Source organism: Triturus cristatus, chromosome 7 (genome assembly GCF_964204655.1).
Source record: "Triturus cristatus chromosome 7, aTriCri1.1, whole genome shotgun sequence".
Taxonomy (NCBI): domain Eukaryota; kingdom Metazoa; phylum Chordata; class Amphibia; order Caudata; family Salamandridae; genus Triturus; species Triturus cristatus.
Genome location: NC_140590.1, coordinates 541,640,471 through 541,665,179, shown reverse-complemented (window position 1 = coordinate 541,665,179; position 24,709 = coordinate 541,640,471). Strand labels below are relative to the sequence as shown.

Genomic DNA, 24,709 nt, shown 5'->3' with positions numbered 1-24,709 from the left:
GGTAAAATCTGTAGTCGGGGATCCATGTCTCTAGACACATAGTGACCTTTAAAATCACGCAAAAACAACCTTACTCCTTCCGGAGAACAACATATTATGGCTCCTAGTGCTTTCAGAGTTTTAATTCCTAACAAATTTTCTGGGCATGATTTAGTAAGCAATAAATCTGTAATTCGTGTCAAAGGTCCTATCGTAAGTGGTAGAGGCTGTGATACTTCATTAACAATAGGTTTTCCTGAAAAACCAAGGGAAACATTTTGAGAGCCTGAGAGGGGTGCCCCTGGAACTTCACTATGTTTTATGGTTGTTCGACTTGCCCCTGTATCGAGTAAGAATTTTCTATCTTGACCTAATAATTCACTATGTACATAAGGTCCTTCTTGATCTACCGGAATCTCGATAAGCGGTAAGTCAACTTCCCTCTCTAGGCTGGTTCATGCGTAACGCTGATACTCAGGGTATTCATACTGTGCAGTCTGATACATTTGTTGTGTTGTGGTTTGTGTGGCAGTAGTAGGCAACGGTGGTGCAGCTGGCACAAACTGTATGGGTTGCTGTGAGGCTGGCATAGACTGTTGCTGAACTGGCACGGACTGTCCATGCTGCATAGCTCCTTTTTCATTCTGATCTTGTCTAACTAATCGTGGTCTCTCTTTTGCAATACCTGTAGCTATATTTCGTTTCAGGACTTGACAATCATGTACATAATGGCCTAGTTGTTTACAGTAATTGCAGGTTCCCTTTACAGGAACTGCAGAATCACCAGAATGTGTCACACCCTTTTTGTGACCATCTGCTGGTACTGTCTGAGAAACTAGCATTTTCATTTTTGTATCCTTCATGCGTCTATGCTCGTGTTCTTGTTCATCCCTAATTCTATTGTGATGATACTGTAACATTTGTAGCATTTGCGACGGAGTGTTACTTTGCCAGGTACTCTCGAATTTCAATATTCTATTCTTCACTGGAGGCAATGCATTTTCCACTAATTTTGTCACAAATAAATGTGGATATGAGTCACTACTTGCTTTTATACCACTATTTATACCAAAACATTTTTCAAATCGAGCATAATAATCGCTTGTGTCTTCATCTTGCTTTTGTTTACAGGCTGTGATTGCACCCCAATCTTCCTTTTTTGTAGTTAATAAACGTGGCAGTACCTGTACTAGTAAACCTGGTAATAGTTTAACTTTATCCCCGAGCCCTGAACCTGCGGCTCGGCCCCTTTCTTCCTCTGCTAATGCTGTCCAGTCTATCTTTTGGTCTCCCACTTCCCACTCTTTTTCTTTCAGTTTTTCATATATGCCAGCAGGCAAAAGCACTTTTAAAATCGTCATAATATCAGGAAAGGTGTACTCTCCCATCAGTAACATGTCTTTAATTTCTCGGTGGAAACCCGCTGGGTCTTTGTCATGACTAGGTACTACTTTTTTCATTTCTAATAATTCCATTTTTGATATGGGTGTGTAAACAAATACACGGTGAAACTCATTGTCTTCGCCTTTTATTGGGTGCACTTCTCGTAGAGGATTTTGTCTATCCATGTAGTACGGTGCTCTTTCTCTGGGGGGCAGGGAGAGAGAATCTGGATTTACAAAAAGGACGTACTGCTTACGTGACACTAATATCTCTTTAATTAGCTTGTTACTAGAACCTCTCCATCTGTACGTAAGTAGTTCCGTTAATATATCAGGTAAAGGACCAGGGTCAGCATGTTGGCTCTTATATAATATGAGGAGTTGCTGAATCATATAGATTCCAGCTAAACGTTGTTCATCTGTACTGAGGTTGAGAAACGTGTGTGCTACGGTCTCATCACCGTATTTTTCAGGACTAACAATCCAGTGAACGGCTGATCTGGCTAATTCTTGCTCATCCATGGAATCGAGGAGGTGATAACCCCTTCGTTCTCGTAGTATTTTATCTGCGGCTTGAAACGAATGTTCAGGAGATTTCAGATTTATTACAGGCGTCGGATACGTTCTGCTATTATTTGGACATACAGAGTGTATTGGATCAGAAAAACATCTAGTATTTTCACAAGATCTTCCTCTGCCTACATAGGCTATGGTCTCTGACTGTCTTGCAGAGTCCCCTGATTCGGACACTTCATCTTGCTCAAACTCGTCTGTTCCCAATCTCTCTTCATGAATACGCTCTATTTCTTTACGTATTTTTCGGCACATGGCTATTATACAATTTTGCTTATCGTGTCTCCCTTCTGATATATTCTGACTCCATCTTGTAAGAATAAGCATTGCATTCCGGTCTACCCCCGGACGATCTTGATTTCTGATCACACAGTTTATGAGGAAACGTAACAGTTCCCCTTGTATCTCTACTTTCTGGAATTCCATAGCTCTGTTAATACATCCTGGATCTCGTCCTGTTTGAACAAAATGATATATGTTATCTAGATGCGTAGCCATCCCTGGTAACCTTGATACGTAATGATGCCAGGACCATTTCGTCCTCTTTACCAACCACCGGGTCATATCTACAATTTACAAGAAGTTCCTTAAGCGTACGTTCATTTACGAACTTAGGTGTACGTGAATGTGCTGACTCTTGAAAAACAAGTTTATTTATTCTAGGTGGTGTAAAAATACTGCTAGCACCTCCCGTGGCCCCATCTGGGGCGTCGGGTGTGAAAGGGTTCGTCGAACGTGATACAGCAACTATGGGTGTCGATACCCCTGTAGAGTCGACTGCGGAAACAGATGCGGAAACAGATGTGCTTGCCGATGCTTGTATCGGGACTTGCTGTTGCACGGGGACAGATACCTGATCCTGACGTTGAACCCCTCCGCCAGACGGTCTATGTGGTGTGGCGTTAGCATACTCGGGGGCTGCATCGTCTAGATATGAGGAAAGGAAAACATCTTCTGCGGTTCTGGGATGCCCCTTTGGATGTACCTTAATTGGAAATAACGGGGGTGGCAAGTCTTTTGGCACCTCCGTAACAGCCTTAGGTAGTCCTTCGGCTAGAAGGGGATACATACCATTCATAAGAGCATTTCTTTGTCTATTTACTTGTTCTGATTTCACTCGGATACCTTCCTCAATTAATAGATTTTCTTGAACTTTATTTGAACTTTCTTTACTCCTCTCTTCTTGTCTACGTGCTTTTTCTGTTCGTCTGTGAGATTCTTTACGCCATAACTCAACGGCGTCTTTCTGTGACTGTCTGACCTTTCTTTTCCATAACTCTTCCTCCACTTTCATGATGCACTCTGCATCCCAGGTTCCCGCTATGGGCCACCTTTGACTTTCCGGTAATCCTTTGGTATAATCTACCCATAGATCAAGAAACAATATGGCATCTAAGCCATGTTTATGGTACATGAAATGTCCTGGAGTGTCTCTAGGAGGAATAGGAACTGCTTCTTCAAGCACCCCTTTTCTGGTAGTAATCTGTCTTAACTTCGAGAAGAGCGGCATATTGACAACTGATCTGATACTTACTCTTGAACTTACTTAATACGAGAAACACAATAATGAACAGTGAACAATGAACAGTCATTCATACCACAATATGCAAGACATTTTCTGAATACTTTAAACATTAAACATTAAACATTATAACAATGATCGACAATGATGACAGTCTGCCTAACTAATCACCACGCTGAATTCTTGACAATAACTGAATACTTCGGAATACTTGATATACTGCTAAACAGTACATATACACTGCTAAACAGTGCAGACCGGATTTGTGTACCCAAATCCGTCTTGACCGGCACAACCTATGTGCGCGTCAACACGCCTCCCCGGCGATGGTACTCACCGAGTAGCTCCTTGAAACGGAAGGCCTCAGAGAATGGACAGGACTCGATAACTGCGGACATCGGACCCTCTGGACGTCGGAATTTCGGAAAACCTGGTGGGCCTCTGTATACCTCGGATCTTGCTCTCTCAGCTAGGCTCTGGTCGGGATACTTCGCACTTCTCACCGCCTCGTCTGGGTTGATCGCAGCCTCAGTCGCCCCCGCTTGACCGGAGGGAGCTTACAGGAAATCCTGCTGGTACGCGTTTATGGTCCGTCCAGCTGTGGCAGGAGACCGGGCCTGCAACGCACCGCCGGCGCGTGAGATGAGAAAGTGTCCCTGTTCGGGCGCCATTATGTGGTAAATAAAATAAATATTACCGGACTGAATTTCATGCGGAATCTTAAATTAAAGTAAATAGCTCAAAATAACAAGAGGCAGAATCCGTGGTATAAGAGGTTTCTAATGGGCTTTATTCCATTCAAAATGGCCGACTCGAGTCGCGGCCCTCAGGTTCCGTCACCACGAAGGTTCAGGAAGTGAAGTACAATAATTTATTAACAGACATGTATTTTTATAATAAGTACATTACAATGAAACGAATGTAGAAGGCGTAACATTTGATAAGAAAAATGACGTGACAGTGACATAATCGAAACTAGGCGTAATAAGGAATAAAAGAAACATGATTGGTTAGAATTATCAGACATAGGTGGATCTATAAGATAATACTTGGCATAGATGCGCGCGCGGCAGCATGACGTGTAATTGACGTGCAACTAGGGGGTGAAGGGGACTTGACATTTAGCTCTACATGTGGAGACGAGAAGTCTGGGGTCAAGTCATCCTAATCCCAAATCATATCTAACATCCTATGTTTAAAGAACTATGTTATCCACAAGGAAGAGACTCTCGGACAGAATCTATTCTATACTGACTGTGTGCGTGTACAAGCGTCTAAGTGTCTATATGAGATGCGAGGGGCAGAAAACTTTCCATGGCAACAGGGCTATGAATCACTTGCAGGAGGACGGAAAGGCTGAGTCCTTTGCTTGTGAGCTAGAGGAAATGTTTACCTAAATCACTGGACAGGAATGCACCGGCTGAAGAGCAAAATAGATAATTCGAAGGTGAAATACAACTTCTTGGCAGACAGGCGAAAACTAGCCGAGGCAGGCACCGTTAGCTGCACAGGGAGTAGGACAAAGTTCATGGATACAGATGCGAGCTCAAGCTGAAGCTGTCAGAGACAGAGAGCAGGGAAAGGCTTTGAGGACAGAATCGGGCCTACTCGCCTGAACTGTAAAAATGGAGTAACTTAGCCATATAAAGTCGGTGGCCTTTCATACTAAGGAATCGAATATCCAGCCCATTGATGGCGGATCTGACAGAGAACATGTTGACGGTAGACACACATATGTTTGCGTCTTAGAAACTGGAACTGGAGGGAACATACATGTACTTGTAACATGCATATAAAACCGTTGGGGTCCAAGATAGGGGACATAACTGATCAGGAAAATCCACATTTCCACAGATGGGTTACAGGTGAGAGGGTGTATAGCTAGCAGGCAAACACTCTGGCAGGAAACTCCTGATCAGTTCCACAGATAGACGCAGCAAAATTACAATGGTCAGAGAGTCAAGGGAGATTTCCCCAATAAATCACACATCGTCAGTGGGGGTATGTGCTCCTAAAACACCATAAAATGAGATACCACATGACTTAGGAACACTTAGCCAATCGGCCTACCACAAATAGTGATCACACAATCCCCATGCCGGACTTCTGGCCAAATTCACCACAGGCCACACTCTGTCAATGCAGGTCAAGACCCACCTGACCATTAATTTATGACCCTAAAGGCAGTAACCAACATTCCTCACCATATATGGCACGCCGGAAACCTTTTATGGCTGTTGTGATATTGGATTTAAAGAAGTCTCAAACTCAATGTAAATTGAGACAGTCCTCAGACCTTCTGCCTGTAACTGTTCTCCCGGCCAAACTGTTTAATTAAACAAACTGTTCCTGTTTTGCCAAACGTCTCTTGTCTTCTGATTTTTAAGGGAATGCAATTCGAGCAACAATATTGAACTACCTTTTGTCATAAAGGACTGCATGATGCTTGTGCGTCCATCACTGTTAAAGCCCTCTCTGCAATTAAGCTTCTGGTATAGGGATATTGTTGTTACATGAATCCCTTAATAAAGCCTTTAACCAAGTGGTACTCATGTGCCTGACAGGGACCTTTCTTGCATTAAAATGAAACCACAAGGACAAGAAAGCCTAAACACAAAGGCATCCTCGATATCTAGGCAACCTTGACACTGTTGCAATAGACATAGGGAAGAGTTCCTATTTTAGGGTTCTTTGTTACAGAGAGAAAGAAATTCAATGACTGTCACTACGCAGTATTATGGGACGATGCTACGACTTGCTACTTTCAAGTGACACATTCTTCTTTGTCACTGCTGCCGGCTCAATGTCCTACATTTGTTAAGCCAGCTAGTGGCTTAACTGTTCTCTTTAATGAGGAATGTTTTGTTTAGGGCAATAGATGGAAAATGTCTTTAGATAAATTTCATTACTGATTTTGTAAAGTAGAGTTTTCTCTAAGTTTCATGGATCCTGCACACAGGCCAAATGGGCATAAGGCTAGTAAGGTGATGGGGAGTGGGACCAAACATGAGGTCGCTGTGTCGTCTGTCCCACACCAAAATCGCTACCAGTACAACTAAGGATAAAGCAAGCAGGCCATCTGTTCTCCATAAATAGCAGTGCACAGGTGCCCTAAAAGCATTTGATAAGAGGCAATTTATACTGGCATACAAGCATTCAATGTCACACAGTGACCTCTGTGCACTACGAATACAACTAAATTACACGTACACAGAAACGGAGTTATCTTTTTTGTACGGGAAGTCTTACCATTCCATGCCTAAAATGATTAAGTTGTTTCAATTGTTTACAAGTATAAATATTTCAGTGTCTATGGCATCATGGGTAAATATAAGGAAAATCATTATTTAGGTGAGATACTAGATGAATCCTGATCTACGGGATGTAAACCTGATTGAGAGTACTTTAGGGGCTTCAAATATAGTTGTCATAATGTAACCAATGCTTTCTATAGAAACCTCCAAATTCCTAGCTCATATTTGTGGAGGGTTTCCAGTTTTTTCTGAAATTCAAAAACATCCAAAATATCTTAATTTAAGCACTTCGAGTAAAAATCCCACATAAAGCTCTATACTCTACCAGTCCACAAATGCACAGTTCTGAGAAAAGAGACGAAAATTAAGTGACCTATCGGCTGGGGTCACAGAAAGAGCTAGCCAGTGAGGGTTGGGAGTGAAATGCCAATCACAATGAAGGCATCTATTCAAGCTCTCTGTAAGTGATAGTTTATGAGTGTAAGAAGGTAAAAGCTTGGGGCAGATGGACCGCAAGGCTCAGAGGAGTACCGGAGAGGTTCTGAAGCAAAAGATCCGGGGTTGCAGGCCCCTGGATCCATTCGGCCGTGCATATATGCTCCCTTGCATCCAAAATTCTAATAACCCAAAAAAGCAAATCAAGTTCCAGGCTGCCAAACAGCAGCACAATTCCAATTCAATGCATGGAAAAACACCAAACTAGTACCAGTACACCAGTACCAGTACACCTAAACGTTTCACACAACATACATGTTACCAAGCTCACTTAACTAATTGTGCATATCTGTTCCCAGCCTAACCAACATGATCCGTTTAATCTAGTCCCAGGCTATCCAACATCAGTACTCCACGTGAGCATATAACTTCCACGCTACCCCAGCCTAATTAAGCACACAAGCACCCAAAAACACCTACGCACAATCAGCCTGTAAGAGCAGATCAATGAACAAGTTATTCAACATCATCCATATTTTAGCATATCCACAGGCAGGTCACCAAACAACTGATATGATTCATCTGTTCAGTTGAGCTGTCGATCTCCGGGTGACCCAGCGACTTATGTGCACTACCTGTTAAAGTCTGCACATCTGTCAGCATGTTTTTCTATAGCCCGTGTACACTACCTGTCAAAGAGAGACTATGATCCCAGGCAACACAAAATACTACCTGTCCAGTTTTGTACATCAGCCATTACGCAACCTATGCCCAGCACATCTGCACCCATATTTATGTCCAAATCTGCCCTCAAAAACCTGTGTCAGCCAAGGTTCTAACTGAGAGTATCTACTACCAAAGCAAGTGCACAACTGTAGCCTATCTACTATGTATCTGCATGTATCAAGAGTTCTAACACATAAATAAGGTCTGCCATGACGTTATTTATAAAATATCTACCTAGATGCTTCTGCCCCGTCGAGCCTGGCAGCATCCACCACTGCCATATTGGAGGCTTCCTGGTGTGTACTTGGAGCGGGTGAAGGTTTACTGCAAACAATAGGCAATAACATTTAATTAGTCAGCAATTTGTTGAGAGGCACAGAAAAGTCAGGTACAGACATATTTGTTAAGAAGTAACAACACACTAAACAGGGAATAGGCAGTGGAAAATTACAATCCAATTTTAACAGTCCTAGCTCTGTCCATCATTCTATAAAATCTGTGCCCATTTTTGTAAAAACCAACACTGCTTTCTGCATAAAGAATGTGCATTTTGGGGCTGTAGTAACTGTTACCGTATTATTCTGCACACATCAGATATTTTATGGTGTATTCATATTACAGACCTACTAGGCATAGAATTGCAATTGCATTCTATATATAAAAGTTATGCAACCAATGAGGAGACATCCCACTCCTTCCGCCTTCCTGGAGACTTATGAAGAGAATGCCCCCCATCAGTCCCTCCATGGCTGCTTTTTGTTCATGATCTTGAATTATTAACTATTCCCTTTATTTGAGGCGCTACATTACTTTCCAGGTTAAGTCACTCTCACCAGGTTTTAATTTTAACATGCTATACATTCACATGAGAAAATATTTTGTAAACCTTCTGTAAAGTCTGCAGAACCTACCTGTTCACCTCCGTTGTCAACACATAATCAATATCACAGATGCCTCCAATTACTGTCCTCTCTCAGGATTATTCATCCACCAATTTACCTTCTCTTGGTTCTTAAAAGTGACAGTGTTGTGGTTGCCTTTAATGTTTAATGCAAAGTGCTATACACCCTGACCTGCTCTCTGCAAAGCGTTCTGCTGCCCACATAGTGAGGTTCATCCGCTTTAGATATTTTACTGCGTCAACTCTTTCTTTCTACCAGACTACTTTTTTTACCTCACCGCCTGCTCACTATCACAACTCTTAACCTCTTCTCTTTCTGTCTCTGCTCACTGTACTTAGGGCCACTGGAGTAATACGATTGTGCGGCCGCAGTATTTTTGGCATAATTATGGATTTGCTGCATTTCCCACATAATCCATCATCTTCTGCATAATCTGCAGATTTTAACTAAATGTTTCTAGCTCAAATGGTTAAAAGGTTACTAATAGTACAGTGGCACGTGTTGCTTTGCAGTTGACAGCCTTTTGCAAAAGTTGACTGGTCACTTTTCTGTTGCTTATTGCTGTATTTGGATATTAAATTGAAACTAATGATGTGCTACCAATGCCTAAACAGTGATTGACAAGTGTAAAAATTACAAAATAAGGAGGTAACACTATTATAAAATGTGCTGCATTACTGCAGCATAATTTGGCCGTCCCCTACCACATAATTCCAGCGGCCTTGACTATACTTCACCTCTTTTACTTACTAATTTCTTGCCACCTCTCTTTCTACCTCAAACCCTTTCTATGATTCCTTCCTCTCGCTCATCTTTCTTATCACCACCTTTTGAATTTCAACTTACCCTATCTACTTCACCTCGATCTCTAACTCTCTTTATACATCTCTCTCCTTCACAAAGCCCAAACCCTACAGCACTATCTTTCACTACACCTCTGTTTCAAACTAACCTCTTTCTCCACCTCACATCTGTCTCTACACTTTTTCCCTGCACCTCGTGTCTTTTTAGCAATCATTCTCTATTTTCCTCACTATCTTTTACCTGACCTGTCTTCTTTATATACCTCTTCTCATATTTCCCCGCTCTTTGCCTTGCATCACTCTATACCTCTTTCACCACCTCACTTTACCCTTTCTTTCTCTTCCTCTCAATAACTCATCTCTCTTTCTCCCTTTCTTCTTTTTCTACTTCACCTCTCGGCGCACCCTACCCCTTTTCTTATTTCTAGATTTCTTTTTCCACATCCCTAGCTCTCTCTACCTTACTCCAAAGCTTTACTCACCATTCCACCTCTCATTCTTTCTCTACCATTCACTAGTCATATAGTAAACTTTCTTTTATTAGTTAATTCACATTTATCTCTTTACCTGATGTCTTTCCGTACCTCATCTCTGGGTCCACCTCCCTTCTCCATCTATTTGACCTCTCTTGCTATACCACCCTCTCTGTCCTTCTCCTGTATCCCCAAAACTCCCATTTCTGTCACTTAGCAGAGTTGAGGGTCACTGCTTAGCTAGAGAATTGTAAACATAGAAAAACAGTAGGAGGGGCACGGTGGAGAGGGAGAATTAAGGAGAAAATTGTAAGATTACAAATAATTAAATGGTGAAAATCTTCAGTTCAGAGCAGTATTGCATGCAGAGAGAATGCCAGCGTTGAAGGGTAGTTTTGGAGATTACGAATATCTAGCAATTTAAGTTACTTTTGAAGTGCCATGTGCTTGTGTCTTGTTTTAAGATTTTGCAGTACAGTAGTTCACTAAACATTTACCAAATTCCCTTAACCCATGAAGTGACCATAACTGTGTCTTCCTATGGGAACAACAGACTGATTATAGTTAAATACTGAAGACCACATAAACGAATGTTGTTGAAAGACAAAATTAATCGAAATATATGTGCATAAATGAATAGCTAAACTAATGCTTTTTCAACAAAAAAAATATGTTACGAGTTGCTGGGCAGCTTTGAGCTTTTGGCTTTTTTTGTGCATGCCCCATACTTAATGGATAATACAATATTGTTCAGCATTAAAAGGGCTTGAATTAGCAGAAATGGGCAATTAATTTAAATTTGTTCCAAACAGGGCCCAAAATATGGCATGCCATAGGCCCCAAAAATCCTTAAGATGGCACTACTGAGTATGACTGACTATCCAGCTTTATGTGGCTAGCTTGCCTGATCTAGGCGAAAAGTTGCCAGTAGATTGCCTACAGTCCACTGAGGCAGACTGATGTGGAGATGTGCAAACTACACGGACTTTGTGTGACCTCTACACTGTTAAGACTAAATGTTTTAGTCCGGAAATGCAGCAAATAATTAATCTAATACAATCAGGCACACCGGCACACAGTCTGGCCAAAGCACCTTAGTCTGTGCCTGCAAGGCGATCTGTTATTTCAAGTACTCACCTCACTCGAGGATGGCTCTCTGTCCTTTCTTCCTGTCCCCGTTGAGCCACTGTGTCAGACCCCTTGTCTTCCAGTTTCTCCTGCTTCAAAGCCTTTTTTCTGGACAAGGCACTGCTTAGCCAGTTGTCATCCTCTGCTGGAGTAGCATTTGATTCCAACAGACCGGATCTGTTCATTTTATCCTCCGCTACTTTGGCACCAGATGGAGGACGGCTTGTTGAGGCGCGTTTTATGACCGGACTGGAGGGGGTAGCCTTAGGTGAAGCAGTGGCTTCTTTAAGTGCAAATTCTGGAATTTCATCTTTCAATCCCAACCAATCGCCCCCATTCCGGCCACCCCGTGCAGGGCTCGCTGTGGCTGGAGTGGTTGGCTTTTGATCCGGTTTAACCTCATTGATATTCTCAGATGAGAATCTGTAAAATAGAGTAGAAAAGAGATTAGTAAACAAGACGAGAGGACAAAGCAAAGCACCGTAGTAATAAATTAAAGAGAATGGTAAGCAAATTGAAATGTATGTATTGTATTGTAATTGCATTTGTATAGCGCTTACTACCCCTGACGAGGCGTCGAAGCGCTTTTCGGCGAGTAGCACGCTACTCCGGTACCCATAGAGGATTAGTGTTGAATTAGTATAGTGAAACATGCAAGTAAATTTTAAGTGGTGGATATGTTAGTCAGTTATTTGGATTCGGAAGGATAGCAGAAGGATAGAAGAGGAAAGCGCTTTTTTGGCGAGTAGCATGCTCATCCGGAAGCCCATAAAGAATTAGTGGTTAATTAGTATGGTGAACATATGAAAGTAATTTGAGTGGTAGATATTAGTCCGCTATTTTGAGTGAGGGATAAAAGGGAAAGAAAGGTTTGCATTAATATAGCGCCTGTTACCCCTGATGGGGTGTTGAAGCGCTTTTCTGGCAAGTAGCAGGCTACTCTGGAACCCATAAAGGATTATTGTTGAAAATCAGTATAGTGAAATATGAAGTAATTTGAGTGGTGGATATGTTAGTCAGTTATTTGGATTGAGAAGGGTTGGGGAGGGGTAAAAAAGTGAGAAAGGTTTGCATTTATATAGCGCTAGTAACCCTGATGAGGTGTTAAAACGCTTTGTTGGCGGGTAGCACGTTACTCTGGAACCCATAAAGGATTAGTGGTGAATTAGTATAGTGGAATATGGAATTAGAGAAGTGAACATGTTGGTCTGGTATTTTGGTTGAAAAGGATAGTGGAGGGATATAAGAGTGAAGGATTTCTTTTTTTAGGTCAAAGCAGTAGGAGGAGGCTTTTGGATGAGTAAAAAGGGTTTTTGGAGGGGAGGAATCAGAGGGAAGAGTTTGGAAAGGTTTTTTGTGGGGGATCGGTATGGGAAAAGAAGTGTCAGATGATGCAAGGAGGTGTAGAGTAGGAGAGAGTCAAGAAAGGGTTATTTTGGGTAACAGTAGTGGTATGGGGTTTGGGATAAATGAGAGAGTGGGTGTAGAGGATGTAAAGATAGATGGATAGGGTGAGAGATAGGGTAGTGCATTAGAAAGAGTAGTAGAAAAAAGTTTGAGATGAGTCAGAAAGTTGGGCTAGAAGATATATTGAGAGAAATATAGTCTGAGAAATAGGATAGTGCATTGGAAATGCTAAATTAGAAGAAAGTGATAAATATATAGATCCACAAGTACATTGAGAGTATATAGATGCATAAAGTAGGTAAGTATATGCAGATTAAAGATATTGATAGAGGTACAGGATGAGTAATAGGGTAGTGCATTGGATATGCTTTTTCAGGAGAAAAGTAACAGACACACAGATCCAAGTACATGGAGATACATAGATGCACAATAGAAGCAAGTATATGTAGACCAAAGATATATATATATATATATTTTTTGTGTGGTTTATTTAACAACATAATTATTCTACATGTTTATACAAAGCAATACACAAAGATAGGTACATATCTATAGTGAAATTAATGCTTACATACAGAGGAACACATACATAGAGTGAGTATTAATGAATGGGAAAATGGGCAGCATTTCTGGCCCAGGTCCCGACCAGTCTCGAACAGGCTCAAACAGGCACTCACCCTTTTCCTCTCCACCCTTAGCCGAGATGCCCGGGCTGAGACGCCCTAAGCCTTGGCCGTTTATAGCCCTAGTAGTCAGGTGACCCCTTCAGCCAATGTGAACCCTAGCCCTAACACTATCCAATCACAACACTAGCCCAAAAATCTAGAACCAATATGAGACCAGGACCTTACAGCCAATCTTAGCCCTAATCCAAGCACCCAATCAGTAAGAGTAAGAAAAGCAATTTATAATTTGGTTCCGTTTTGACTTGTTTTATGGCAGCACAATAAAATAATACAATGAACCATACGCATATTAGAAGTTCATGTCACGGAAGCTCACAAATAGAATAAATAATGAAGGACTTTCCTGCTTTTTGGATTTACCCTTCTCCCTGCAGTTTTTTTTTTTTTTTTAAATAGCCCATATCTAGTTTATACATGTCAACACAGCCACATTAAGAAATACAATTATGTTATGGGGATTATATACAATAAATTTGTTTGAGATGTCCTTTCTAAACAGAGCCAACAGGTCCTGGTAAATACATCAACAAAATGATCCCAGAATTCAGTTACCCCTGTACAGTCTCCCACATCAGCTGGAAAGTTAGCATGTTATTTCTCATTCATGCACGTTATTTCAGCTGAGATCAATGTTAACAAGCATTTTCAATGCAACAGGTCTCGCACATGCGAGAGTCCAAGTTATTGGCATTGCAAATGACAACGCCTTCGATCTAAATCTTGTTTTTTTAAAACATAAATAAAAGGCAGTCATGTACAATGTCAAGGGCCCAAACTCTCCCAAATGCGAGACACGTTGCACCGCAAACAAATGCTTTCTTTTTTTAAAAGCGCCCCTCGCCGCGCCCCCAGTTGAATGACAGCTGTGCACCCTTCGCTAGACGCGGCTTGTCTAACGAAAGATGGGTAGACGCCACTAAACTGAAAGCGCGGCATGGGGAGCCCTTCCAAAAAAAAGCATTTGTTTGTCAAGGTGGCCCTATTAATAAAAATGTTAACGCAGGCACCGAAGGCAAAGTGGGGCCCTTGCAGGAAAGCACTTTGTGCCTGCAATAGAGGAAAATCATTAAAGAAAATACTGCTCACAGACTGTAGATAAAACAGACCATGTAACAACACAGGTAAAAAGTCCAGTCCTTAAGGGAGGTTACAAATGCAGACAAGCCGGTACTAAGGAGGGTCTACTAAGCCTTTTCATGAATCAAAATCAGCCATTTAGAAACAGTAACAGGAGCCAATCGAAAAGATGGGCGGAGCTTCAACTCCATACCTGAATACAGCATGCCTCGCAGAGCAGGGCATGCGCTGCCCAGGCTCGACCTAATAAATATATTTCCTCCCTAATCAATTAATGGCTCCAGCTATTGCACTTTTTTTCCACTTATAGCGCTTTGGTTTTCAGATACCATTACTAATCTCTAGGTTGTGTTTTATTTAAGCAAATGAGACAAGGTTGTAGAGCAGAAGAGAGGGAAAGGGGGGATACGTCAAGAGAGAGGCATGCAGTTAAGGTGTATCAACTAGATTTGTATGGGCGTGATGAAGGTGAGGAAGAAGATAAGATGTGGGGAGTGAGGGCTAAGATGAGTAATTAAATGGTTGGATGGGTCAACATATGGGTGACTTGGAGAGCTGGCACTCCTTAGATGTGGTTAATTCGCATAAAGGGCTGCAGGTCCTAGAAATTTATAAGCAGTGCACATTTAAAATAGCTTTTAAAGGGTGAACGAAAAAGACCTGCCACAGACTGTACCCAGATTTTGACTAATAGATGCAAGAGAGACGATCAGATTTGTTAAAATAAAATAGAGGTACACACCCTTTAAAGTGTTTGCTCACGGTGTATAATTGCAGTACTGCTCAAGCTCTGGATCCTTTTATTGTAAGTGTTAGCGATTAAAATTATTTGCGCTGTGCACTTCCACATCAGAATCGGGAGAGTGGCTGGACAGGAAAATGCTACTTACTAGTCAATCAATCAATCAATCATGAACATTTATAGAGCGCGTTACTCACCCGTGAGGGTCTCAAGGCGCTGGGGGGGGGGGGGGGCTGCTACTGCCCGAAGAGCCAGGTCTTGAGGTGCTTCCTGAAGGAGAGATGGTCCTTGGTAAGTCGTAGGTGGGTGGGGAGGGAGTTCCACGTCTTGGCAGCCAGGTAGGAGAACGATCTTCCTCCGGTGGTGGTTCTCCGAATCCGAGGGACGGTGGCGAGGGCGAGGCTGGCAGAGCGGAGCTGGTGGGTAGGTGTGTAGAACATGAGGCGGTTGTTGAGGTATTCTGGGCCCATGTTGTGGAGAGCTTTGTGTGCGTGGGTGAGGAGCCTGAACGTGATCCTCTTGCTGACGGGGAGCCAGTGCAGGTCTCTCAGGTGGGCAGAGATGTGGCTGTGTCGAGGTATGTCCAGGATGAGTCGTGCGGATGCGTTCTGTATGCGCTGGAGTCTTTTCTGTAGTTTGGCTGTGGTTCCAGCGTAGAGGGCGTTCCCGTAGTCTAGTCGGCTGGTGACGAGGGCCTGGGTGACCGCCTTTCTGGTTCCGGTGGGGATCCACCGAAAGATCTTACGGAGCATGCGAAGGGTGTTGAAGCAGGAAGATGATACGGCGTTGACTTGCTTGGTCATCGTGAGGGAGGAGTCCAGGATGAAGCCCAGGTTGCGTGCGTGGTCCATGGGTTCGGGGGCGGTGCCCAGTGCAGAGGTCCACCAGGAGTCGTCCCAGGCGGAGGGAGATGGTCCGAGGATGAGGACGTCCGTCTTGTCTGAGTTCAGTTTCAGACGGCTGAGCTTCATCCATTCTGCGACGTCTTTCATTCCTTCCTGGAGGCTGGTTTTGGCGGTGGCGGGGTCTTTGGTGAGGGAGAGGATCAGCTGGGTGTCGTCAGCGTAGGAGATGATGTTGAGGTCGTGGTTGCGTGCGATGGCTGCGAGGGGGCTCATGTAGACCATGAAGGGGGTCGGGCTGAGTGAGGAACCTTGGGGTACGCCGCAGATGATCTTGGTGGCTGCGGCGCGGAAGGGCGGGAGACGGACTCTCTGGGTTCTGTTGGAGAGGAAGGAGGTGATCCAATCCAGGGCCTTTCCTTGGATCCCGGCGTGGTGGAGGCGGGTCGTTAGGGTGCGGTGGCAGACTGTGTCGAATGCGGCCGATAGGTCGAGGAGGATGAGGGTGGTAATTTCCCCGTTGTCAAGCAGGATTCTGATGTCGTCGGTGGCTGCGATGAGGACGGTCTCGGTGCTGTGGTTGGCTCGGAATCTGGACTGCGATGGGTCGAGGGAGCCGTTCGTCTCGAGGAATGTGGTCAGTTGTTTGTTGACTGTCTTCTCGATGACTTTAGCAGGGAAGGGAAGGAGCGAGATGGGGCGGAAGTTCTTGAGGTCCGTGGGGTCCGCGGTAGGTTTCTTCAGGAGGGCGCTGATCTCTGCGTGCTTCCAGCTCTCTGGGACAGTGGCGGACGCGAAGGAGTTGTTGATGAAGTTCCGGAGATGGGGTGCGATGATGGAGTCGGCTTTGTTGAAGATGTGGTGGGGGCAGGGGTCAGCTGGGGAGCCGGAGTGGATGGTGTTCATCACGTGGGTGGTGTCTTCCGTGCTGACGGGGGTACAGGTGCAGAGGGTGGTGGTGGGGGGCGTTGGTTCGGTGGTTGGGTGCGTGGTCTGGGCGTCGTGTATATCGGCGATCTTGCGGTGGAAGAACATGGCGAGTGAGTTGCAGAGGCCCTGCGATGGCATGATGTCGTTGTTGCTGGCGCTGGGGTTGGAGAGCTCTTTAACGATGCATCTGTTCTTGGCATGTAGAGCTGCAGAATATCATACCCCTGCACAGATCACCATCCGGCGCCGGGCTCGGACGCCCCCACCCCGCCACTGCCTCTGAAAAAGTCCCCTGCAGCCACGAGACAGGTGAATCCTCCCCCAGACGACAGCGCACACGGGCACGACTCCATCCTCAGACTGTTTCTCGCCATGATGGGAAATGATGGAGTTTGTAAGAAACAGAAAAGATGTCCATGTGAATGTATCTAAGTAAGATAAAACTGGAACAGATACAGGTTACGGGGAGGCGGGTGGGCGTATGATATTCTGCAGCTCTACATGCCAAGACCAGATGCATACTGGTAAGTAGCATTTTGCGTTCGAGGGATATGAGTTGCAGAATTCATACTTTTGCATAGACTGTACAGCACTGTCTCCCTTAGCGGTGGTCACCTGTATTTGATGCAGTGGTCTGGAAAAGTGTCTGAAGAACAGCCTGGCCTACAGAAGCCTGTTGCTTCGCCTGCACGTCTACACAATAGTGTTTGATGAAGGTGTGTGTAGTAGACCATGTCGCTGCTTTACAAATGTCTTCTAGGGGAATGTTCCCTAAGAATGCCATGGAAGCCCCTAGTATGCGTGTTGAGTGCACTCTAAGGGGCATTGTTTTTTTTTATTTTTATTTTTTAAACCGTTTATTACAAAACTCAAAAAAATATACAAAGATGGGCCTACAACCTTCCGGCCGGCCGCTAGCAGACAAAAGGAGCATATGATACACATTGTAGAGCGCGTGTTGCGGCTGAGGAAGATGCACAGGAGTTAGCAGCGTTGATAGCCACACCATCCGGACCCCACTGTACGGTTTCATTTTAAACTTAAAGAACAACCAGAAAAACAAACCCACAAGGCAATCCACAATCGGAAATAGCAGCATGTGCTCCCCTAGAAGGGGGACCCTACCAGTCCATAGGAGTATCAAGAAGGGGAAGAGATCAGGACTAGGGCTGGGTAAACTCAATGCCCGGTACCGGGGAGATGAGTCGGCTAAGGGGACGGGGCAGGCGACGGATCGGGCAACAACGGCGGAGCACAGATTCCCCCGCGGTAGGCGTTCCAGGGGCCCCATACTTTCACCCATGTCCCAGGCTTACCTCTCGCCACATACACCACCTTTTCCCGAAACATGCACCAATCCATATGTTCCTTCCAGGCCGAGACAGTCGGGGACCTCTGGGATCCCCACAGTTGAGCAATATCGCGCTTGGCCACCATATATCCCAGAGTCACCCACCACGTCTGTGGCGCCGAGTAGTCGGCAGGTTCCCACACGTTCAACAGGCATCTCCTCGCTTCGGGCAGCAGCGCCACATGCGTAACCACTCGCAGCACCTCATGCACACCACGCCAGAATCGCTCCACCTCCGGGCATTCCCACAAGATATGCAGAAAGGTCCCCAAAGCACCACACCCACGCTTACACAACCCGTCCACAGCATAGCCCATACGCAGGAGCCTTGGCCCCGTCATGTAGACCCTGTGGAGTATCTTGAGCTGGACGAAGCGAAGGCGGGCCGGTATGGCCACCTCTTTCGGGGAGGCCACCGCAGAGGTCCAGTCCTCGTCGGCCAGCTCCAGTCCATCGGCAACCCAAGCCTCACGAAGGGCAGTCAGCAATCCCGAGCGGTCATTGATCAGTTTTTTGTAGATCAGTGAGATCGTGCTGTCCGGAACGTGTCCATCCAGCACTCTATCCTCCAGGGGGGAATACTCCGGGATGGAGGCAACGTCCGGGAAGACGGAGCATAGTGCATGACGGATCTGCAAATACCGAAAGTATCTAAGGGGCATTGTTAATGTGCGTTTTGCCTTCTGGTAGCATATTTGAATGCATTTGACTATCCACCTGGCAATTCCAGCTTTGGAGATGAGGTTTCCTTTATGAGGTGGAGAAAAAGCTACAAACAGTTGGTTTGTCTTTCTAAACAGTTTAGTCCTGTAAATGTAATAAAGTACAGCTCTTTTGACGTCAAGTGTGAAGAGCTCTCTCTGCTACGGAATGTGGGTTTTGGAAAACACTGGTAACTCTACAGATTGATTAAGATGGAAAGCAGAGATTACTTTGGGAAGGAATTTAGGATTTGTTCTAAGAACCACCTTGTTACGTATGTTACGTTATGTAGGAGAGACATGAGATACAAATAACAAGTGCAGCACTTTAGACACTGCAGGCTTTTGAAAGGAAAACCTATGTCAGAACTAAAAATTATTCGGTTGGTAGATTGTAGCACAGACAAGGCATCTTCTTAGACACTTCGTCAATGTCAAAAATATTACCAGCAAAGGTCAATATAGCCTTTGGATTCAATAACGTTGCCATCTGAATGAAAGAAGCAAAGACACATTGAGCACTCATTTACTCTAGAGCCACCTAAAAAATGCACTATGTTCTAGCTAAGAGAAAGAGAGAAGGCCACAAGATGGTGAACAGAAAACAGCTCTGACATCACTAATTCAGTGCCTGAGCACCAACTCCTCGTCTACCGTGCTAATCTGGTCACAGAAATCTCATAGCTGATAAGTACTGCATACCAAGAAGGCAAACAGCCTAGTGTATGTAAGTGCAAATGACTCATGGAACTGAAGTATTCTTTTTTATTTTTTTAAAATGTTTATTGCGTCAAAGACAAATACCATGCAGAGCTCTGTGACCCAGAGGCCGACTGCTACATTTTCTATAATACAATAAGAAAAAAAACATATCTTTGACATTTAATATATGTACTGTGCAAAAAGAAACATACATGAACAAAACTCCCCCAATGCACTGACTTTGCACCACACATAAAGCAACAAGTACCCGCCCACCTCCCTGATGACACATCCTGCTGAATCCCTAAATCCCTGAACCACTGTCCTGCCCAATTAACCCCAAATAGCAGCATCTCCAATAGAAATAGGCTCAATGTAGAGGCCTCTATAGTCCGCCCACCTCTTCAAGATCTTAAAGTGCTTTTGCGGACACCCCCGAGCTTTAAAAATGGGAGCCTCCAGGCCCATACTGAAATCCAGGCTATTTTACCATGCCCACGGGGGGGGGGGGAGGGGGTGAGGGGGGAGGCTCTGCCTTCAATTGCCTTGCAATGTCTCGTTTGACTAGCGTGAGACCCAATAACATCAAGTGGCGCTTATGACTATTTCCCCCCACCCCCTCCATTATATGCAGCAGCACCAATTTAGGTGAAGAGGGAGGCTTCCACCCCAGAACCACACAAGGCAGGCCAGCACACCCCTCCAGAACTTCGTAAGCACCGTGCACTGCCAGACCGTATGAAACAAAGTGCCATTCTCCTGACCACATCGCAGGCAGAGAGGGGATGCTACCAGACCTGCCCTCCACAGACTGACCCCCAGTATAATATACCCGGTGCAAATAATTGAATTGGACCAGCTGGAGGAGCATTGCTATTGCTGGACACCGAGGGGCACCCAGCGCCTCCGTCCAGTCACCTCCTTCCAGAGGACCAAGGTCTTCCTCCCATGTCACCCTGAGTTTATCCAGTGTAGTGGGGCAGTTCGTCACCAGGGGCTGGTAGAGCTTAGAAATGTTATGGTCTTGGAGGTCGCCCTTAAACAACTTAGCCTCGATGGGACTAAAGTCAGGGAGGGACTCCAAATCCACAACACTGGGAGGACAGCGTGCCTAAACTGCAGGTATTTGAAAAATTGGGTTTTTGGCATCTGGAATTCACTCTGGAGATCCTGGAAAGACTTGAGGACTGTACCACGCATCACGTCTCCCAGGGTAGAGATCCCAATATAATCTCAGTCTCGAAAGCCCGCCTAATTGACCAACTGCGGCAACCTACCATTGGACCACAGGGGAGTCTCCTTTGTCAACCTGCCCCACCACCCCATCTTTCGTAGAGCCTGCCGCCACACCTGAAAAACCACCCTAGTAGCGGATGGCAGGGCATTACGTATGGCGGCCGAATATAGAATAGTGTGAAGTGTTTGTCCCCATGCGCCGCCACTCCACCACATATGCTGGGTCAGACCTATCCCCGTACCACCAGTCGTTTAAGATCAATAGTTGCGAGGCCATATAACAGGAGTATAATAGGAGTGGACATCTGAGGTGGCCAACCAGCCACAGTAGGTTGACTAAAAACACGTCCACAGCGCTACTTTAGGTGTCTTGCCTGCCCACGGAAACTGCCCCAGAGCCAAATTAACCTGGCGAAACCACGACAAGGAGAAGGGGTAATTCTTTAATTGGTAGAGGAGTCGCGGCACCGAAACTATCTTAAAGATGGCCGACCGACCAGAGAGAGAAAGGGGCGTGTGGGACCAGGCCTTCAGCTTGTCGCGCACAAGCGCCCACACCTGTAAGATATTGCGTTCCCAAGACCCCCCGCAGAATCCAACAAAAAGACCCCCAAGTTCCTTATGTCAACTGCGGTGACCTGCACCACCGAAGCCCAGGCACCAAGTTCCACCTGGCCCCCCAGCATGCACAGAACGGATTTACTTGGGTTCATGAACAAACCTGACGACTCGCCGACAATTTCCATGATCCGGAGTAGTCGTGGTCCTGTTCTATTGACATCCGTCAGAAAAAACAGGACATCATCCGCGTATAACGCAATTCTGTCCGATAGTCCCCGGGCCCACTCAAAGCCGGTCACCTGTGCATCAATCTACACCCATGCCGCCAAAGGCTCCATCGCTAAGGCGAAGAGAAATGGCGACAGCGGGCACCCGTGTCAGGTGCCCCTTCCAATAGGGAAAGTAAAGGAGGTCGACCCCGTAACACGGACCAACGCTGTAATGTGCATATATAACAATTTTAAGTAGGACAAAAAGCATGGGCCCATATTCAGGCGGTCTAGAAGGGCAAATTGAGGGAGTCGAACGCCCTGTCCATGTCTGCAAGCAGGAGTGCGGCTGGCAACTCCAGCCCCCGAATAGTGTCTATGGCGATGTGTGCCCGTCGAATGTTATGTCTCTTCGCCCTCTGAGGCATAAAACCAGCTTGGTCTGAATGGACCAATGAGGCAATATGGGAACGGAGGCGGTAGGCCAAGGCCTTGGCCAAGATCTTAGCCTCTACGTTCAGTTGAGAAATAGGGCGATATGATGTGTGTTGGTCTGGAGGCCGGCCCGGCTTGTGAAACACGACCACCTCGGCATGTCACCAATCTTGTGGGAGGCAGCCACGTTCCTGTGCCTCCTCCACCACCCGGAGAAGATGAGGTCTCTAAGTCGTGGAGTACCGCTTAAAAAACTCAAATGGGTACCCATTATTATATATATATATATATATATATATAACCGCAACTCCTCTCGTTTTTCGATTGACGGTGAAGGACAGGAGCCCGGACCACAAATTCGTGCAGTAAGCTGTTTTATTGGCAGCTCAACAAACCACAGCCATGACGTGTTTCAGGCCCGTGGGCCCTAGATCACATGACGCGACCTACAGTTGTTGGTCAGCTTTTAAACCATTTTTATACATTTCTCTCAAAGTGACTGGTGCATGTAAAACGCAAGGTACATAAACATAGACATACTATTATAATACAGCGACTGGTTGCCATTATATAATATATATATATATAATAATAATAATATATATAATATATTATATAATGCCATTATATAATATATATATATATATATATTTTAAAATTTCAGTACAGAATAGGTCTAAAACAGCCACTCATTGCTAAACATCTTAATTCTGATGTTGTAAACTCATTATTAAATGCTCTGTAAAATACTGGATTCAGAAAGCATAGATGGCTGCTAAAACATCCCGGTTTAAATACCTAATATCACCAAGGCAGGGATTTATTTGAAGTTTGCAAAAAGCATCGTTATTCATTAAACAATGTTAACCTCACTAGATATATATTATCCATAGCTGTGCATTTATTATACTAATACTAATAGTTCAATGTCTGTTACCCATTGCGTTATTCAAAAAAAGTGCAAGTGCAAATTAGTAAACAAGTAAAGTGCCATGTGTAGTTCACCTCTGTGTATAAAAGCTAAAACCTATAAAGTTAACTGTGATGGTTATAAAAGGGGGCTATATGCGGTTTTCTTGATGCCTTGCTATGACTCTTAATTATAAAATTCCAACAGCTACTGTCAGTATCAAGTGTCAGAGGGAGGTGCAAAGATCCTCCGTTCCATTGAGACCCCCTGGTTGCTTACTGTCCAAGATACATCTCGTTTCTAGCTTTCCCAGGACCTTTTCCCTATTGCCTCCCCTTTTGTTTGGTGGCACTGAGTCAATTAAAAAATATGTAAGGTCTTTGGGTTCTCCACTATGGGAATTCTCAAAGTGACGTGCCACTGGGTAGGTCTGATCACTATTCTTAATAGCCTTAATGTGCTGGAGTATCCTCTTATGGCCTTGAAGGATGGTACTTCCTACATATCGTAGGCCACAGGGACACTCCAGCACATAGACTACAAATTCTGACTTGCATGTCAGGCTTCAGTATATGGGTGTCACTGAAGGGTGTTCTATAGGAGGATTTGTTACCCCATATTGACACGCCTTGCCGGATCTGCATTTAAAAAGCCCTTTCGTTGAGAAAGCCACATGGTTTTTGTACAGTTCCAAGGATCATTGTGGACTAACTCGTCTCTCATTGAAGGCGCTTTGCTGTAGGTAATTGCTGCCCTAGTGGGTAGTAGATGGCCTATAGTTGGATCGCTTAGGACAAGTGTCCAGTTTTCTTGATGATATTGTTTTTGGCTCTTGCTTGTTTACTAGAGCCAATGATGAATCTGAAGGTTTCAGACTCTTCGCTGTTATCTTGCTGATTGTTTGAATCATTGGGTCTCGTTCTATTTGACCCTAACTGTGGTGTTAATAGGGTTTCTCTTTTCATAGTATTGCTTTTGACTATCGCAGTTGAAATCGTTTTTTTTGTTTTTTTTAGATTAACCCCTTTCAAGAAACCTTCTTTGACTACCTAGTTGGGCCAACTGTAGATCATCGTTGTTCCTACAAATGTGTTTTAATCGGAGCATCTCACCGTACGGTACACTTTGTATTAGATGTTGCGGGTGAGAGCTCCTAGTATGCAAAACTGCATTTCCAGCCGTTTTTTACGATGTAATCTGGTGGCAATTTTTCCTTCCCTGATATAGACCTGTACATCAAGAAAATTGACCATATGATTACTTATGGTGGCTGTGAACTCTAAATTTAAGTTGTTAATATTGAGGTTTTCAATGAATCTTTCTGCCTCTGGCTGGGTCCCCTGCCAGATGATGAAAAGATCATCGATATACCTTAGCCAAACCCTTATATTTTTGGTGACTACTTCCTCATGTTCTTTGAGTAGGACCAGCTCCTCCCACGATCCCATGTGGAGACATGCATAACTGGGGGAGAAGTTGGCCCCCATAGCTACACCTCGTAGTTGTTGAAATAAAGTGTTCTGGAATATAAAGAAGTTATTATTCAAACAGAATTTGACCATATCTTTAAGCATTTTACTATGGTGTATAAACTCAGGTGGTCTCTGATCAAGATAGTGTGTCAAAGCCCTCATACCGTTTTGATGGTTTATAGATGTATAGAGTGAGAAAACATCTAATGTTATTAAAAGATAATCATTGTTCCACTCACAGTTCTGGATTTTGGATAAAAAATCTCCAGTA

The 24,709-nt window shown here is 44.5% G+C and overlaps 1 protein-coding gene across 4 annotated transcripts in view; it reads right to left on the bottom strand.

Annotated features, from left to right (window-relative positions):
* The window catches only part of FBF1 (Fas binding factor 1), a 612,463-nt gene that overhangs the window by 354,895 nt on the left and 232,859 nt on the right, over positions 1-24,709 (bottom strand). For all 4 annotated transcript variants that reach the window (XM_085616959.1, XM_085616957.1, XM_085616961.1 and 1 more), the window contains 2 exons: positions 11,187-11,600; positions 8,106-8,195 (listed from right to left, as the gene is read on the bottom strand). In XM_085616959.1, the coding sequence (XP_085473085.1) occupies positions 8,106-8,195; positions 11,187-11,600 (504 nt within the window). The remainder of the gene's footprint in view (positions 1-8,105; positions 8,196-11,186; positions 11,601-24,709) is intronic.